This window comes from Oncorhynchus tshawytscha, linkage group LG34 (assembly GCF_018296145.1).
Source record: "Oncorhynchus tshawytscha isolate Ot180627B linkage group LG34, Otsh_v2.0, whole genome shotgun sequence".
Classification (NCBI taxonomy): domain Eukaryota; kingdom Metazoa; phylum Chordata; class Actinopteri; order Salmoniformes; family Salmonidae; genus Oncorhynchus; species Oncorhynchus tshawytscha.
In genome coordinates this window covers 9,548,873-9,569,089 of record NC_056462.1, presented here as the reverse complement: position 1 = coordinate 9,569,089, position 20,217 = coordinate 9,548,873, and the positions used below count along the sequence as shown (strand labels likewise).

General features: G+C 41.8%; 1 protein-coding gene across 1 annotated transcript; it reads left to right on the top strand.

Moving 5' to 3' along the window:
* The first annotated feature begins 1,642 nt into the window (after positions 1-1,642).
* Positions 1,643-4,634, top strand: LOC112231874 (zinc finger protein 623-like). Its single transcript, XM_042311916.1, has 3 exons — positions 1,643-2,140; positions 2,475-2,605; positions 2,772-4,634. Exons 1-3 carry the CDS (start codon positions 1,876-1,878, stop codon positions 4,074-4,076), a joined length of 1,701 nt encoding a protein of 566 aa, XP_042167850.1. The 5' UTR covers positions 1,643-1,875; the 3' UTR covers positions 4,077-4,634.
* The last annotated feature ends 15,583 nt before the right edge of the window (positions 4,635-20,217 follow it).

Genomic DNA, 20,217 nt, shown 5'->3' with positions numbered 1-20,217 from the left:
CATACAGATCTTAACCTTGTGACCCATTCTATATATCTGTTGTTCCTCATGTAGGTTGAAAGGGGTGTATCTTGGCTATAAAACACCTTTGTACCTTTGTATCGGCGCTCTCAACAGATCACCAGAAACGATGATTCGTCGACCAGCCATTGCTATTGCAAAGCTCTCACTATTAAAGATTTAGTTTAAGTATAACTCTGACTTGTGTGATAAGTTTGTCTCTCCTCATTTGATAGTAAAGAAATGAACCACCACAACAGTCTACACAGTGTAGTGCATTTTAGAATTGAAGAGCACCAAATCCCCAGCTACAGATACACATTCTTGTTAGAGCATCTCGAAGACTAAATTCAATGTAGAATCAGTTTGACAAGGTGACGAACAGATGATGTTTTACTATTGTAACACACAGTGATAATAATTATATTGTCCCTGTCAGGAGCCCAGGCTTTTGCCGTAGATGGTAGAGTTCTCGTCGCTGGACCACACATTCTTAAGCACTACCAATATACATTGATTGGTAGGTTACACTATATTTAGATACTTCAAATACTTACAAAGACAATATTTGTCTTTGTACTTAATAAATGGTGAGAACACTAAATGTGATAATGTTCTTTATTCAAATGTATATGCATGAAACGGACATTATGGAAAAGATTCCTCACACTCAATCATAGTTAGTAGTAGAATAATAGATTGGCAAGAATTTGGCACCGTCAACTTTTTAAAGGTTACTGGGAAAGAGGCTAATCAGTTAAACCACCTAAATATATTCCCATTAACTGAACATTTAGTAGATGAAGCTCAAACATTAATTTCCCAACTGCCTTTTCTGTAACCCTGCAGACTATCATTCTCCATACCTTATATTCTAATAAATCCAACACTGCATGCCCACCATGGCATTGGGCAATCTGCTGACATGAGGACTCATCTGGTTTAGAAATCAATCTATGGTCATGTTATTCTAGAGCACATTGTATATATTTTGCCCAGCTGTTTTTAGAGAAGATTGTATTGCAAGGTATGCGGTGTTGGCTAATATGTATATGCAGCTGTGGGTTTTAAACCACCATTCTATATGACTGAACGTTTCTTTAAGGCAGCAGGTGGTTACTTGAAATTGGACATAATCGTCCCAACATTTCCCGAGGTAGGAATATCGCAAAATATGACCAATGGCTCATTCGAGAGAAGACATCCTCCCCGAGTTATGACATCGGCTAGTATTGAAATCTGACATGTATGATAGACGTTTTCGCGATCTAAAAGTCGTATTCCTATTAACTTCCAGTGCAGCGAGAGACTTAACACGGTGCCTACGTCATACCGGTCGGATTTCTGCCTGCTGGAAGGCCAATAAATCAGATTCACATGAAAACATGAAATGGCCCTTGGAATCGCTAGAACATCACCCAGAGGTGCACAAAAGCAATATAACATTCAAAATGGGTGAACCTTTCCTTTAAGATACTTTTTTTTTTAAGGCGGGGATTTGCAATAATTCTGTCTGTGGGAGTTAGTGACAACCGCTTGAAGATAATGATCATGAATAAAAGTTTTGATGTGTCATGTAAAGCAGTACCGTATTTCAAAGAACGGCGCGCATACCCTTTTCCATTTAGCCACACCCTTTGACCAATGACGCTCCCAATAACACCCTTTCTCTTCTGTAGAAACGGAAGTAAACAATGACAAGGAACAATTTTCACGTTAGCGTTTTATATTTAGACGTTTATTAACACCATGGAACTCAAAATATGACTCATTTAACTGCACAGCATCACATACATACTCCATGTAGTCTTTAATTCGCGTTGGAGACAGGACTTGGTTGATAGATGTTATCTAGGTAACGCTAGCTAGCGAACAATGGCTAACGTTAACTGTATGGTTTTTAACGCTCAAATAGCCTCCATCATGGAGGTGCTAGCAAATGCAGCCGTGGCAGAGATCTGTAAACTCGTAGACGACGACTATGCAGTGTTTCGGTTGGAAATAACTCAAAGCCAGAAAGAAAACAGGGCATTGCGAAGGAAATTACAGCTACTGGAACTGAAGGTGGCACGGGAGCGCGTCTGCGCCAGTCGTCCCAGTAGTGTCAAGATCCCTGACCGATACAGAGGAATGGCAAGAGGTACATTTCCGTTCCCTCTGCACATGTGTTCAGATGTGTTACCCAGCATTTTTGGATAGTATGCTATTACCCTGATTACTTAGCTATATTGCACAAAGACGCATCATATTCTAACCAGATTGATTTACCGAATTTCCTATTATTTAATAATCGAAAACAATGTGATGCATGGAGCACCATCAGTCGATCTACAAATAGTATAACACGAAGTTATGAGAAGTGTTACCTTATATCCTTGCCAATTCTAGACAGTGTCAAAAAACTGTTACTAGTGTACAATATACCTTTGAGCATTGACAGTACCTAACCATGTCTTTCCCCCAATCACTCTCAGGTGAAGGACATCTCACTGAAGGCCACAGGAGCATTGTGAAGCTAGCGGGCCACAATACATGGAGAGATGACCAACCAATCACTGTTGATGAGGGGAGTGGAACCTCAACCCAGCACGTTATTGTGATAGAGGTTAGTGTAATAGTATTACATCAAATGTGGCCAGTTTATTTCAGAAAGACTCCAATCAGCTATTCACTTGCTTACATTATCTGCCATAGCGGACATTGTGAGACTTCCCTACAACATTGTTATCCAATTCAACTCATGTTCCGGTAATAACGTCCCCTTGTGTCAGTCTGCAGATGCAGAGGCTGCAGGTCCTGGGGTCAAGCAGGAGCGGACTGAAGGAGAGGACCCACGACACAGCACAGACATCCAGACTGGAGCAGCGGCTGGGGTGGCGCCCCCTGTAGCCACGGAAGAACTATCAACTGCTTCCACGCTCCAGTCCAGGACCCGATGCAGCATTAAGGAGGCCAGTAGAACGCCCAACGCCATCCTCAAGTCCGAGACAGTCACAGAAACACAAAGGCTCTTACAGACAGAATCTGACCACAGATCAGACCCAGAGAGACTGGAGCTGGGGCCACTGGGCTGTCCTGCTCTCGACTCAGAATATTTACTAGACGGTAACCCAAGCCCGAGGACGGTTCATTCCCATCGGGACTCTGGTGATGTGTTAGGAACTGGTAATGATCCGTCATGTTCTTACACTACAGAGATGGACCCTGACAACATGCCCTTGGGTTTAGAGACACAGACTGATCTATCTAGAGGGGACTGGAACCGGTACAGTAGTAGTGTATACTCTGAAGGGTGCCAAGATAAGAAAGGGGAGGTTATAGTCATAGATAAAGTGAAAGTGGAGGGCGATGCTCCTCCCACATGGAATGTAGACGAGACTCACTTAGGAGAAGGACACTCACAAGGCAGAGATTTTTTAGATTACAGGGAAAGCTTAGAGACAAATACAAATATCACGACCCACTCCCCTTTGCACGCGCTCAGGGATCGTGAGCCAGTGTCCACGTCGATGGGACCATCCGATTCACACGGCCGCATCCTTTTCCATCAGGTATTTAACTCAAACGACCAGGCTAGAGCCCAGCCTCAGGGAGGGGGAGCCACATCAGGCAGTAGTAAAGAGAAACGGTTCTTCTGCATGTTCTGTAGCAAAGGCTTCAGCTGCCCCCAGAAGGTGGAGATCCACCAGAGGGTCCACACAGGGGTAAAACCCTTCAGCTGTACCCAGTGTCACATGCGCTTTGCCCAGGCTTGCAACCTGAAGAGGCACCAGAGGGTCCACACAGGGGTGAAACCCTTCAGCTGTACCCAGTGTCACATGCGCTTCTCCCACTCATCAAGCCTGAAGAGGCACCAGACAGTCCACACAGGGGAGAAATCCTACAGTTGCCCCCAGTGTGAGAAGAGGTTTTCCCACCAGCACCAGCTGAAGATGCACCTGAAGGTCCACATGGGAGAAAAGCAGTTTGTCTGTGCGCAAGAGGATCTCAGAGAGGAGCTTCCTCAGGATACACCAGCAGAAAAACCAGACATTAGTAACATAAGACACGCCAAGCAATTTGATAAAATGGAGTAAATCAGTGAACTTGCATTTGTTTTGAAATTGCATTGGTTTTCCATAAATGGCTATTTATTCATTGTGTTTTGTTTGGAGAGCTCCTGTCAATGTTGAGTATGGACGCTCACCTGATTACACATAGAAGTAGGCCTAGGCTACCTGGCCTGCACACAAATGTGCCTATTTGGGGATGTCTGATAGTATTTCTGATTGTCTTAACTCACCACCACTAATGATCTGGGGTGCTTCTCATTGTAGTTTTTTTCTTCTCCTCAAACAGCAAGTAGCCTAAACAATGTCTGTTTTTACATCTATTGAGAATGACAGTAGTTCCTCAATAACCAGGTTTCCATCCAACTCTTTTTATATAAGTAAAATACATGTCGGATCAAAATATTCACTACAGGCCTGATGGAAACAGCAAGTTTTTTCGGTCAACTTTCCAGATGTTGACAAATCAAAATACACTAAACAAGGTTGAATCTTTGTGTCGGTAAAATTAATAATGCGAGAAATGGCGGTGGAAACGCTTTTATCCGCAAATATTGATATAATGTTCATCATATCGAAGTAAACTTGGAGGCACGCAATGATATGTTGTGTGGTCCTCCCACTACGACTCGGGAAAGCATGCAGTTTATTAGACTACAGATTAAATAAGTTATGATGAACAGGGTGGTGAAAGTTCACGGTGATGAGCTGGATGCTCCTTTCCAATAAATATTGATGGTCTTATTCTGGTGACATAATGATTGATGTTTGGCTGCCGTTTAACAGATAAACATAATCTTGCTCTTTTGTCCATAATAATCTTATCACGTAGACTATATACCCTCACTGTATCTGCGTGGTGTTGGCTAGAGCGCATGTGCCATCAGTAGAGTTGAAAATAAGATGGAAAACAATTTATCGGCACATGGGAATTTAGCCGCAAAAGTAATATTTATGTGCACTACCTCATCACATACTGCCTGTTATCTGCAACAAGAAAGGCTTACTGTGTGTACGTAAAACTGGACACACCCCTCTGATGGGAAAATGTGCATATGATTTTTATGCAGATTTTAGAATATTCACATGAAAATCTGTTGCCAATTGGATGGAAACCTAGCGAATGTATTTAAAATCTTTCCAGCTCTCTCCCTTTCGAAAACCACCGAGCCTAGGCGTGAAAGGGAAAAGTGTAATGCTCTGATCCAGTGAAAATTGCAAATACCTGATTACTTCTTATCCCAGAGAAAAAGCAGGCTCTGTCCAGAACTCACTGGCGCAAGAAACTCTGAGGACCCAGAATAGTTGATACAATGCTGCAAGTTTGCAAGCTGGAGCTTCGGGCCGGACCCAGTTGATAGTTGATACAATGTTTCAAGTTCTTTGCAGACAGGCGGAGTAGAGAGTTAAATGCAATTGAAAGAACATGAACAAACTGCTATGTGTAGCCAATGTGATTTATATAATACTTATTTTTATCAGGATATTTTCTACTTGCAATGTTTTTATTTGTTGGCTTTATTTAGGCTATTTTTACCTAGTTGTCATTAATAGTTACTTGCATTGGTATACGTTCTTTAGCTGCCAATGGCTCAAGGTGTATCATACAATGTGTCCATTACACAGAGACAGGCGCTCTTGCATTAGATACATTTTAACTTAGATCTGTATCATTTTAATTTCAATAGAATTTAGCTTAACCACATGACAATTATTTTAATATGTTATTATCCATGAAAATGTTCATATGAAAATCATAACTTTCACGTAGACCGGTAGCTCCAGGCATGCTGTTTGTCATGTGCCTTTTTCTCAGAAGTGGCTTCTGTCTGTTCACTCTGCCAAAAAAGCCCAGATTGGTTAAGTGCTGTAGAGATTGTTGTCCTTTTGTCAGGTTCTCCCATCTCAGCCAAGGACCTCATTGACCAAGGTCCTTCTTGCCAGTTTGGTCGGACGGCCAGCTCTAGGCAGAGTCTGGATTGTTATGTAATTTTTTAATTTCCCAATGATGGAATTCATGCTCTTGGAAACTTTCAACATTCTAGAAATGATTTTATACCCTTCCCCAGATATATGCCTCATCACAATTCTAACTCGGAGCTCTACGGACAGTTCATTGGACTTCATGCTATAGTTTCTGCTCTGACATGCACTTCTTCTTCTTTGAAATTGGGTTGGTGGATTGCATCCAACTTTTAAAGTTGCATACTCCGCCACCTACTGTACTGGAGTATGAGGTCAGTCACGGCGTACCTACATTAAATGATCTTCATTAGTCCTTTTCCTCGAAGAAAGTGAAAGAGCCATAGACACCACTCCCATCCCCTTTCAATCCCCCACTACACAACCCAAACCCCAACCCCGTCCAGCCTCTAACCATTTCACACAATCTCTCGCTATCTACGTCATACCATTCACAAAATATCAACACATGCCCCAACGTTTCCTCCACTAAACACTCATCACACAGACCTGTTTCATGTCTCCCTATCATCCACAACGTGACATTCAAACCTGTGTGCCCAAACTGTAGTCTACTCCACACAAATAACTCTGTCCTACATCGTGTACAACCCACCTCTTCCTTTACCCACTGATGCATGCAATACAATTGCCTCAACTTACTACTAGCATCCCACTTCCTTTGCCAAAGACCGAGCCCTTTTGCCCGGATCAAGGACTTGACTTCCCTGCGGCCCAGCAGGACCTGAATACCCCCTCTCTCTCTGAATACCCCCTCTCTCCTCACTACCCTCTTAGCCACCACATCAGCCTTTTCATTACCCTCCACATCCACATGGGCGGGAACCCAGTAAAAGCTTACCACCACTCCAATCCCAATCACAGCACCATCATCTCCACAAACAAGTCTCCCCTATCTGACCTGGACTACTCTATCCGACTACTCAACACTGCAGCCGAATCAGAGCAGATCACCACTGAGTGGTTTCAACTCCTCCACCCATCTCAAACCTATAATCATGGCCATCAACTCGGCCGCATACACTGACACATTCAGTTAACCGCTTACATACTCTAACATTGAAATTTGGGATATAGAGTACAGTCGGAAAGTATTCAGACCCTTCAGACCCCTTCACTTTTTCCACATTTTGTTACAGCCTTATTTTAAAATATGGAGAGACTCAAGGCTGTAATCGCTGCCTAAGGTGCTTCAACAAACTACAGAGTAAAGGGTCTGAATACTTATGTAAACGTGATGTTTCATTTGCAAAAATGTTTGCTTTGTCATTATGAGGTATTGTGTGTTGATTGATGAAGAAAATAATAAATGTAATCAATTTTAGAATAAGGCTGTAACGTAACAAAATGTGAAAAAAGTGAAGGGGTCTGAATACTTTCCAAATGCACTGTACACCCCTGCCCCCACATTACCACTGACTGGATCCTTTTCCTTTGAACCATCTGTATATATCCTGAAAAACAAATAAAAACGATTATCCTGACATGCACTGTCAATTGTGGGACATGATATAGACAGGTGTGTTTCTTTATAAATCATGCCCAACAATTGAATTGGCCACATGTGGACTCCAATTGTAGTGACGTCTCAAGGATGATCAAAGGAAATTGGATGCACCTGAGCTAAATGTTTTGTGTCATAGCAAAAGGGTGTGAATACTTTATTTCTGTATTTAATTTACAATACATTTGTTAAAATATCTAGACATGTTTTCACTTTGTCTTTATGGGTTATTGTGTGTAGAAAAAAAAAAGGGTGTGAATACTTTTGTAAATGAGATATTTCTGTATTTAATTTACAATACATTTGTTAAAATATCTAGACATGTTTTCACTTTGTCTTTATGGGTTATTGTGTGTAGAAAAAAATATATATTTAATACATTTTGAATTCAGGCTGTAACACAACAAAATGTGGAATAAGTCAAGGGGTATGAATACTTTCTGAAGGCACTGTATATGATGTTCAGAAAATGCCTATTTCATTACTTCCATTCAACTACTTAATTTTTCCCCTAGACACTTTTAATGAGAAAATGCAGTTAATCAAGTTTATGCAGATTTTTTTGTTGAGACGTGTGTGGTTTTCATAATGTGTATTTAAAACTTGTTTGTTTAATAAACACAAAATGGGACTTTTCATTCCAAGACTTTCATTGAGACTCTCTTTAATACACATCACATCTGATCTCACCCTATTCTGCATACACACACACTAACAAGCACCTACTGTACACGTCAACTATAGTTTAGTCGGGGTTGTATGATGACAGGGTTTTTTCTGCATATATACAGTACCAGTCAAAAGTTTGGGGACACCTACTCATTCAAGGGTTTTTCTTTATTTTTTACTATTTTCAACATTGTAGAATGATATTTTAGGCATCAAAACTATGAAATAACACATATGGAATCATGTAGTAACCAAAAAAGTGTTAAACAAATACATTTTAGATTCTTCAAAGTAGCCATCCTTTGTCTTGATGACATCTTTGCACTCTTGGCATTCTCTCAACCAGCTTCATAGCCACCTGGAATGCATTTCAAATAACAGGTGTGCCTTGTTATAAGTTAATTTGTGGACTTTCTTTCCTTCTTAATGCGTTTGGTAAAAGACCAAGTCCATATTATGGCAAGAACAGCTCAAATAAGCAAAGAGAAATGACAGTCCATCAATACTCTAAGACATGAAGATCAGTCAAACAGGAAAATTTCAAGAACTTTGAAAGTTTCTTCAAGTGCAGTCGCAAAAATCATCAAGCGCTATGATGAAACTGGTTCTCATGAGGAGCGCTAGAGGAAAAGAAGACGCAGAGTCACCTCTACTGCAGAGGATAAGTTCATTACAGTTACCAGCCTCAGAAATTGCAGCCCAAATAAATGCTTCAGAGTTCAAGTAACAGACACATCTCAATATCAACTGTTCAGAGGAGACTGCATGAAATCAGGCCTTCATGGTGGAATTGCGGTTAAGAAACCACTACTAAAGGACACCAATAATAAAGAAGAGACTTGCTTGGGCCAAGAAACACAAGCAATGGACATTAGACCAGTGGAAATCTGTCTGATGAGTCCAAATTTTACATTTTTGGTTCCAACCGCCATGTCTTTGTGAGACGCAGAGTAGATGAACAGATGATCTCTGCCTGTGTGGTTCCCACCATGAAGCATGGAGAAGGAGGTGTGATGGTGTGGGGGTGCTTTGCTGGTGACACTGTCTGTGACTAATTTAGAATTCAAGGCACACTTAACCAGCATGGCTACCACAGCATTCTGCAGCGATACTCCATCCAATCGGTTTTGCGCTTAGTGGGACTATCATTTGTTTTTCAACATGACAATGACCCAACACATCTCCACACTGTGTAAGGGCTATTTGACCAAGACGGAGAGTGATGGAGTGCTGCATCAGATTATCTGGCCTCCACAATCACCTGACCTCTAACCAATAGAGATGGTTTGGGATGAGTTGTACCACAGAGTGAAGGAAAAGCAGCCAACAAGTGCTCAGCATATGTGGGAACTCCTTCAAGACTGTTAGAAAAGCATTCCAGGTGAAGCTGGTTGAGAGAATGCCAAGAGTGTGCAAAGCTGTCATCAAGGCAAAGGGTGGCTACTTTGAAGAATCTCACATATAAAATATATTTTGATTAGTTTAACAATTGTTTGTTTACCACATGACTCCATAAGTGTTATATCATAGTTTTGATGTCTTCACTATTATTCTACAATGTAGAACATAGTAAAAGTAAAGAAAAACCCTTGAATGAGTAGGTGTGTCCAAACTTTTGACTGGTACTGTGTACATATACAGTGGGGCAAAAAAGTATTTAGTCAGCCACCAATTGTGCAAGTTCTCCCACTTAAAAATATGAGAGAGGCCTGTAATTTTCATCATTGGTACACTTCAACTATGACAGACAAAATGAAAAAAAAAATCCAGAAAATCACATTGTAGGATTTTTAATGAATTTATTTGCAAATTATGGTGGAAAATAAGTATTTGGTCACCTACAAACAAGCAAGATTTCTGGCTCTCACAGACCTGTAACTTCTTCTTTAAGAGGCTCCTCTTTCCTCCTCTTTCCTCCACTCGTTACCTGTATTAATGGCACCTGTTTTGAACTTGTTATCAGTATAAAAGACTCCTGTCCACAACCTCAAACAGTCACACTCCAAACTCCACTATGGCCAAGACCAAATAGCTGTCAAAGGACACCAGAAACAAAATTGTAGACCTGCACCAGGCTGGGAAGACTGAATCTGCAATAGGTAAGCAGCTTGGTTTGAAGAAATCAACTGTGGGAGCAATTATTAGGAAATGGAAGACATACAAGACCACTGATAATCTCCCTCGATCTGGGGCTCCACGCAAGATCTCACCCCGTGGGGTCAAAATGATCACAAGAATGGTGAGCAAAAATCCCACAACCACACGGGGGGACCTAGTGAATGACCTGCAGAGAGCTGGGACCAAAGTAACAAAGCCTACCATCAGTAACACACTACGCCGCCAGGGACTCAAATCCTGCAGTGCCAGACATGTCCCCCTGCTTAAGCCAGTACATGTCCAGGCCCGTCTGAAGTTTGCTAGAGAGCATTTGGATGATCCAGAAGAAGATTGGGAGAATGTCATATGGTCAGATGAAACCAAAATATAACTTTTTGGTAAAAACTCAACTCGTCGTGTTTGGAGGACAAAGAATGCTGAGTTGCATCCAAAGAACACCATACCTACTGTGAAGCATGGGGGTGGAAACATCATGCTTTGGGGCTGTTTTTCTGCAAAGGGACCAGGACGACTGATCCGTGTAAAGGAAAGAATGAATGGGGCCATGTATTGTGAGATTTTGAGTGAAAACCTCCTTCCATTGGCAAGGGCATTGAAGATGAAACGTGGCTGGGTCTTTCAGCATGACAATGATCCCAAACACACCGCCCGGGCAACGAAGGAGTGGCTTCGTAAGAAGCATTTCAAGGTCCTGGAGTGGCCCAGCCAGTCTCCAGATCTCAACCCCATAGAAAATCTTTGGAGGGAGTTGAAAGTCCGTGTTGCCCAGCAACAGCCCCAAAACATCACTGCTCTAGAGGAGATCTGCATGGAGGAATGGGCCAAAATACCAGCAAGTGTGTGAAAACCTTGTGAAGACTTACAGAAAACGTTTGACCTCTGCCATTGCCAACAAAGGGTATATAACAAAGCATTGAGATAAACTTTTGTGGTTGACCAAATACTTATTTTCCACCATAATTTGCAAATAAATTCATTAAAAATCCTAAAATGTGATTTTCTGGATTTTTTTTTCTCATTTTGTCTGTCATAGTTGAAGTGTACCTATGATGAAAATTACAGGCCTCTCTCATCTTTTTAAGTGGGAGAACTTGCACAATTGGTGGCTGACTAAATACTTTTTTGCCCCACTGTACACACAGTGCCTTCTGAAAGTATTCAGACCCCTTCTTTTCCATATTTTGTTACTTTACAGCCTGATTCTAAAATTGACCCCATAATGACAAAGCAAAAACATTTTAGAGATGTTATCAAATGTATTACAAATAAAAAACTGAAATATCACATTTACATAAGTATTCAGACCCTTTGCTCTGAGAATAGAAATTGAGCGCAGGAGCACCCTGTTTCCATTTATCAGGATTGTGTCGAGGCACAGATCTGGGGAAGGGTCCCACAAAATGTGTGCAGCATTGAAGGTCCCAAATAACACAGTGGCCTCCATCATTCTTATATGTAAGAAATTTGTAAGCATCAAGACTCTTCCTAGAGCTGGCTGCCCGGCCAAACTGAGCAATCGGGGGAGAAGGGCTTTGGTCAGGGTGGTGGTCACTCTGAAAGAGCTACAGAGTTTCTCTGTGGAGATGGGAGAACCTTCCAGAAGGACAACCATCTCAGTAGCACTCCACCAATCAGGCCTTTATGGTAGTGGCCAGACAGAAGTTACTCCTCAGTAAAAGGCACATGACAGCCTGCTTGGAGTTTGCCACAAGGCACCTAAAGGACTCACAGACCAAGAGAAACAAGATTCTTTGGTCTGATGAAACCAAGATTGAACTCTTTGGCCTGAATGCCAAGTGTCACGTCTGGAGGAAACCTGGCACCATCCCTACAGTGATGCATGGTGGTGGTAGCAGACAGAACGCATCTCCTTCCTGAGCGGTATGACGGCTGCGTGGTCCCATGGTGTTTATTATTGTGTACTATTGTTTATACAGATGAACGTGGTACCTTCAGCCATTTGGAAATTGCTCCCAAGGATGAACCAGACTTGTGGAGGTCTATAATTGTTTTTCTGAGGTCTTGGCTGATTTCTTTGGATTTTTCCAGGATGTCAAGCAAAGAGGCGCTGAGTTTGAAGGTAGGCCTTGAATACATACACAGGTACACCTCCAATTGACTCAAATGATGTCAATTAGCCTATCAGAAGCTTCTAAAGCCATGACATCATTTTCTGGAATTTTCCAGGCTGTTAAAAGGCACAGTCAACTTAGTGTATGTAAACTTCTGACCCATTGGAATTGTTATACAGTGAATTATAAGTGAATCAAATCAAATGTATTTATATAGCACTTTGTACATCAGCTGATATCTCAAAGTGCTGTACAGAAACCCAGCCTAAAACCCCAAACAGCAAGCAATGCAGGTGTTGAAGCACGTTGGCTAGGAAAATCTCCCTAGAAAGGCCAAAACCTAGGAAGAAACCTAGAGAGGAACCAGGCTATGAGGGGTGGCCAGTCCTCTTCTGGCTGTGTCGGTTGGAGATTATAACAGAACATGGCCAAGATGTTCAAATGTTCATAAATGACCAGCATGGTCAAATAATAGGTCTGGGACAGGTAGCACGTCCAGTGAACAGGTCAGGATTCCATAGCCCCAGGCAGAACAGATGAAACTGGAGCAGCAGCACGGCCAGGTGGACTGGGGACAGTAAGGAGTCATCATGCCAGGTAGTCCTGAGGCATGGTCCTAGGGCTCAGGTCCTCCGAGAGAGAGAAAGAAAGAGAGAAAGAGAGAATTAGAGAGAGCATACTTAAATTCACACAGGACACCGGATAAGACAGGAGAAGTACTCCAGATATACTACACAAACTACTGCAGCATAAATACTGGAGGCTGAGACAGGAGGGGTCAGGAGACACTGTGGCCCCATTCAATGATACCCCAGACAGGGCCAAACAGGAAGGATGTAACTCCACCCACTTTGCCAAAGCACAGCCCCCACACCACTAGAGGGATATCTTCAACCACCAACTTACCATCCTGAGACAAGGCCGAGTATAAGTGTGCATGATGGAAAAAAGCTGTCCTTGAAACAGTCTTGATATGTTCGTCAAAAGAGAGATCAGGGTCCAGAGTAACGCCGAGGTCCTTCACAGTTTTATTTGAGACGACTGTACAACCATCAAGATTTATTGTCAGATTCAACAGAAGATCTCTTTGTTTCTTGGGACCTAGAACAAGCATCTCTGTTTTGTCCAGGTTTAAAAGTAGAAAGTTTGCAGCCATCCACTTCCTTATGTCTGAAACACAGGCCTCTAATTTTGGGGCTTCACCATGTTTCATTGAAATGTATAGCTGTGTTTCATCCACATAGCGGCAGCGTAGCCTAGTGGTTAGAGCGTTGGACTAGTAACCGGAAGGTTGCAAGTTCAAACCCCCAAGCTGACAAGGTACAAATCTGTCGTTCTGCCCCTGAACAGGCAGTCAACCCACTGCTCCTAGGCCGTCATTGAAAATAAGAATTTGTTCTGAAACTGACTTGCCAAGTTAAATAAAGGTAAAATAAATAGCAGTGAAGGTTAACATTATGTTTTCGAATGACATCCCCAAGTGGTAAAGTATATAGTGAAAATAATAGTGGTCCTAAAACGGAACCTTGAGGAACACCGACATTTACAGTTGATTTGTCAGAGGACAAACCATTCACAGAGACAAACTGATATATTTCCCGACAGATAAGATCTAAACCAGGCCAGAACTTGTCCGTGTAGACCAATTTGGGTTTCCAATCTCTCCAAAATAATGTGGTGATTCGATGGTATCAAAAGCAGTACAAAGGTCTAGGAGCACGAGGACAGATGCAGAGCCTCGGTCTGATGCCATTAAAAGGTAATTTACCACTTTCACAAGTGCAGTTTCAGTGCTATGATGGGGTCTAAAACCAGACTGAAGCATTTCGTATACATTGTTTGTCTTCAGGAAGGCAGTGAGTTGCTGCGCAACAGCCTTTTCAAAAAAAATTGGGAGGAATGGAAGATTCGATATAGGCCGATAGTTTTTTATATTTTCTGGGTCAAGATTTGGCTTTTTCAAGACTTGAACATGGACCCTGTGACAACACAGACACTACCTGGCCTTCATCCTCCTCACACTCTCCTAATGTTAAACCAGACCTCAGACAATGCCAGTGCCTCAACACTGAGTGGCTACACAAGCCCATTGACAAATGACAGTAGAGACGGAATGAGTATAGGTGGCAACGCCAAAGAGAAGCGCTTCCCGTGTTCGTTCTGTGGAAAAGCCTTCAGTTTTTCAGGTGGAGATCCACCAGAGAATGCACACGGGGGAGAAATAGTTTGGCTGCCTCCTGTGCCGGGCCAGTTTCTCCAACTAGTTTAACCTAAAGAGGTGCCAGAGGGTCCACACAGGGGAGAAACCCTTCAGCTGACCCAAGTGTGAGAAGAGGTTCCCCCGCCAGCACCAGCTGAAGATGCACCTGAAGGTCCACACAGGAGAGAGTTTGTTTGCCTGTACGCACTGTGGGAAGAGGGTCCCAGAGAGGAGCTACCCCAGGATACACCAGCAGAAAATGCACACAACAGTTGTGTATAGTAATACAGTACTAGTTAGTTTGTAATTCATTCAGTTGGTTTTGGATGTAGTCGGGAACTGGATGAGGTGAACTGAGGAAAATAATGAGTATGATGAGGCAGAGTAGATGATATGGTGACAGTTGGTGTGATGATGTCAGTAAAAATAATTTGATAATGAAAAGTGACAACCTTGTCCTGTTGTTTGATGCTTGTGTTTTATATAATATAATGAGTCGATAGTGCCTTAATTAATGCTTGGGTGGGGGGGTCTTATAGTTGTCCTGTTTCACTGCATGTACAAGTAGGTAACCTGTAATAGTGTGAAATGTGTTTTGTGCATTTTCCAACTCCCCCTGAGCCTGGGGTCAAGGCCAGGGATCAGCCATTATTGACGGTGACACTGGAGCAATTAGGGTTCGGTGCTCAAGGGCACATCGAAATATATATATATTTTTTACCTAACGACCTTTCGCTTAGTTGCCAAACACTCTTAACCGCTAGGCTACCTGCCTACCTCATGTTTACTTGACATGAAATAGTGAGAATGTGTGAAATGTAATGACAAACCTTTTCCAAAGTATTCTACAATTAATTTTATCAAAGCGAGGGTACAAGATTTACAGAAAATGTAAAGTGTTACCATAGTGAGAAAAGTTATTCTACTTGTCACGTATCGGGAAAAAAGTACTGTGATTCACGTTATGTGAGTGTATGACCATTTTGTTTTTGCAGAGTTTCTGATCTTGGTAGAACCAAAACATCATACTTAATTCTTGAATCAACAAATATATACTTTTTAAATGTTTTATAATGACCTCCAATGGCTCCATATTGTTAGGTACTTGTGTTAGAGATTAGATTGTGGTTAAGATTTTATAATATCATGTCATGTTTCTGTGTGTACAGCAAAGATTTTCTTATATAAACCTTTACAGTCTGCAGTCAATGAGGACCTGCTGATATCCAGTGTTGCTGGTGGGAGAGACTGGACCTCTGAAGCAGATGGTCACAAAACATGGCCCCGGATTAGAACCCTGGATCAGGAACCGTCGCTCTTCTTTCCCGAGTTGTAACCAGGACCCAACCACGAGGGACAGAGACTCCACCAACACACAGAACACACGCAGTGGACAGGTGGACTGAACAACCTCAGTCCTGGTGGTCATCAGAGAGACAGAGGCTCCAGTCAGGAATCCAGTCTGCAGCCCAGACCCTTCTCTTTACAGTCTCAGTGCAGGGATGAAGCAGGGCTTGGGGCTGATAGAGATAGACCCTCCTGTTCCTATGATACAAACACTACAATGTCCATGATGAACAGAGCAGGTCACCCTGGGGTTCAGCCTTCACAGAGAGTGGTGGGAGAACCCCCTGGTGGTAGTCTATCAGCAAGTCTGTCTCATCCTTCAGGATCTCATCTAATGCCTGGTGAATGGGTTAATAGAAGGCCTGGGTCTGGACCAGAGTCTAGTCTTCCTCAGTTACCTCATGGTTATCCCACCAATACAGACAGGGTCAGCATGGGTGTTTACCACAAGTGGTACCTAGCCTATAACACAGCACATAATCCCAACAAAACCCAAACAATGGCAAGAGGTCAAGGAGGGAGCTCAAAGTTGAGTTTTACGCAGGGGATATCTGGGAACCAATTTTTGGCTGACATATTATAGTTATCATGTGAAGTGTCTTGGGGTGAGAGGGTAATTAAATTCACACCCCTCATTAGCTTGTTACTTGAAACAGTCTTGTGTAAATACCTGTTTTTAGAGAGACCGTAAACCGAGGCTAGAACAAGGATAGCTTAAGATTTACCGTACTGAGGTGATGTAAATGGAATAAGTCATATTACTTTCTACACTATTCTTGTCAATACAGTTATTTTTAAAGAAGTCTGTGGTGAGCGTGAAATATACTGATCATAGTACATTTGATTTGTAATGTAATTAGCAGTACCGTAATTCAAAGAACAGCCCGCATATATTTTTCATTTAACCACACCCTTTCAGCAACGACGCCAACCAATAATATCCTTTCTCTTCTGTGTAAACAAAAGTGAACAGTGACTTAGAACAATTTCCACATTAGCGTTTTTATTGTTGTTATTTAGACGTTTATTAACACCCTGTAACTTAAAATATGACTAATTTAACTGCACAACTTCACATACTTACCCCCAGGTAGTGTTTAATTCATGTTGGATACAGGATTTGGTTGATAGATGTTATCTAGGTAACGCTAGCTAGCGAACAATGGCTAACGTTAAATTTATGGTTTTTCACACTCAAATAGCCTCCATCATGGAGGTGCTAGCGAATGCAGCCGTGGAAGATATCTGCAAACTCGTAGACGACGATTATGCAGTGTTTCGTTTGGAAATAACTCAAAGCCAGAAAGAAAACCGGGTATTGCGGAGGAAACTACAGCTTCAGGAACAGAAGGTATCACGAGAGCGCTTCCTCTCCAGTCGTCCCAGAAATGTCAAGATCCTTGACAGATACAGAGGAATGGCTAGAGGTAGGCCCGTTCCCCTCTGCGCATGTTTGACTTCAGATGTGTTTACCATAGATATGGTTAACCAGAATTGGGTCTTGGTCAGTTTTGGGATAGTATGCAATAATTCCCTTGATTACTAAACTAACAAATATCATATTCTAACCAGATTCTTTATTTAATGCATTTCCTATTATTTACTCAATGAAAATAATGTGATGCTTGGAACATGATATATTATGTATTGATCAATGTATTAAGAAGTTATAGGAATTGTTACCTTACATCCTGGGCAATTCTAGACAGTGTCAATAGTGTACAATATACCGTTGAGCATTGATAGTAGTTAACCCAACCACCTCTTCTTCCCAATCGCTCTCTCAGGTGAAGGACATCTCACTGGAGGCCACAGGAGCTTTGTGAAACCAGCGGGACACAATACATGGAGAGATGACCAACCAATCACTGTTGATGAGGGGAGTGGAACCTCAACCCAGCACATCATCACGATAGAGGTTAGTGTAATAGTATTACATCAAAATTACAGTATATCAAATGTGGCCAGTTTATTTCAGAAAGGCTCACCGCAGCTATTCACTTGCTTACACTTCCCAATGACATTGTAATCCAATTAAACTCATGTACCAGTAACAGGTTTGTGACAAATGTAAAGCATTTGTTAATGTTTATACAGCCATGTTTTAAAAGCTAATTTACACAATAAGATAAAAATCCTGTAATGTACAATGCAGATATGGTCCTGCAAATGACCACTAGGGGGCAATGCAGTTCAGTATACCGCAGTCATGGCTACCAAACAGCACTCACCTTACTGCTGTCCCCCACCCACTCAGCAACGATGATAGTTAATTCCGTTTTTTGGTTCTCTGCTGTGTGCCTCTCCCCATATGGACTTGGTATTTTACTAAATAGGGCTACCTTCTGTATACCAGGGCTTTCCAACCCTGTTCCTGGAGAGCTACCCTCCTGTAGGTTTTCGCTCCAAACCTAATTGTAATTAACCTCATTCAGCTTATCAACCAGCTAATTATTAGAATTAGGTGTGCTATAGTACTGTTGTACAAACACCTACAGGATGGTAGCTGTCCAGGAACCGGGTTGGAGAGCCCTGCCTTAGAATGTAAATTGTCATAGTCGAGGCAACATCACCCTGACCCTCAACACAGGGGTGTGGGTGCGCTTAGTCCCCTCCTGTACTCCCTGTTACCCACGACTGAGTGGCCACGCACAACTCCAAAACACTCATCAAGTTTGCTGGCGACATGACGGTGATAAGCCTGATCACCAGCGACGATGAGAAAGCCTACAGGATGGAGGGCAGTGACGTGTGGTGCCAGGACAACAACGTCAGTAAGGTCAACACGCCCCCATACACGTCAACGGGGCCGAGAGCATCAAGTTCCTCGGTGCCAAATCACTAAAGACTTAAAGTAGTCCACACGTGCATAGTAGTGAAGAAGACTCTTTCCCCTCAGGAAGTTGAAAAGGTTTGGTATGGGCCCACAAATCCTCAGTTATAGGTACGCTTGTAATTGTTAAGGACTGGGGAGTTTTTCAGGATAAAAAAATAAATGGAGCTAAGCACAGTCAAAGTCCTAGAGGAAAACCTGGTTCAGTGTGCTTTCCACCACACACTGGGAGATGAATTCCCCTTTCAGCAGGACAATAACCTAAAACACAAGGCCAAATCTACAATGGAGTTGCTTACCAAGAAGACTGAATGTTCCTGAGTGGCAGAGTTAGTTTTTACTTCAATCTGCTAGTAAATCTATGGTAAGACTTAAATGTTGTCTAGCAATGATCAATAACCAACTTGACAGAGCTTTTAAAAGTAATAATGTGCAAATAGTGTACATTCCAGATGTGCAAGGCTCTTAGACTTACCTAGAAATCACAGCTGTAAACTGCCAAAGGAGATTCTAACGTATTGACTCAGTGATGTGAATACTTATGTAAATTAGATATTTTTAAAGGCACTGTATGTCTAGATTTCTTTGGTTATGTTGTTTTTATTTCACATGTGTGTAGTTCAGTCCTTGAGCTGTTCTGTGTTTTGTGTGGTCCCCAGGAAGAGTAGCTGCTGCTTCAGCTAATGAGGATCCTAATAAAATACTATCTGCATTTACCCAATTGAGCTAATCATTAGCTAGATCCCAAATGTGATCTTTTTACTAGTTTGCATCATATAGAATTGTATTACCCAAAGAACGAGCATAAACACAGTGAATATAATGTAGGCTAGTGATGTGCGGGTTGACTCATAACCCGCAGTGCCCGTCGACCGATATTGATTTGATTGGGCCGCCTAACAAAAGAGATCAAGGACAAAAGGAGGGCTATTATTATTATGCATAATTTGACAATTTAAAACGGTGTAAAAAATTGGTATTATATAATACCAGAGAGACTTATAACAAACAAAAAAGTGTAAAGCTTTTATTACAGCATGGCAAAGATTATAAAACAGGCAAATTTGTAAAATTGTTGCTTGAGACTTGGTGCTCACGGAATGATTAGGCTATTAATTAAACAAACACTCAAAGCAGGATCTGTATTATTTCTGTAGAAAGACAGTACTTGTCAAGTTTGGACACACCTACAAGGTTTTTTTCATTATTTTTACTATTTTCTCCATTGTAGAATAATACTGAAGACATCCAAACTATGAAATAACACATATGGAATCATGTAGTAACCAAAAAAAGTGTTAAACATATCACAACATATGAGATTCTTCAAATAGCCACCCTTTGCCTTGACATCTTTGCACATTATTGTCTCTCAACCAGCTTCATGAGGTAGTCACCTGGAATGCGTTTCAATTAACAGTTGTGCCTTCTTAAGCTAATTT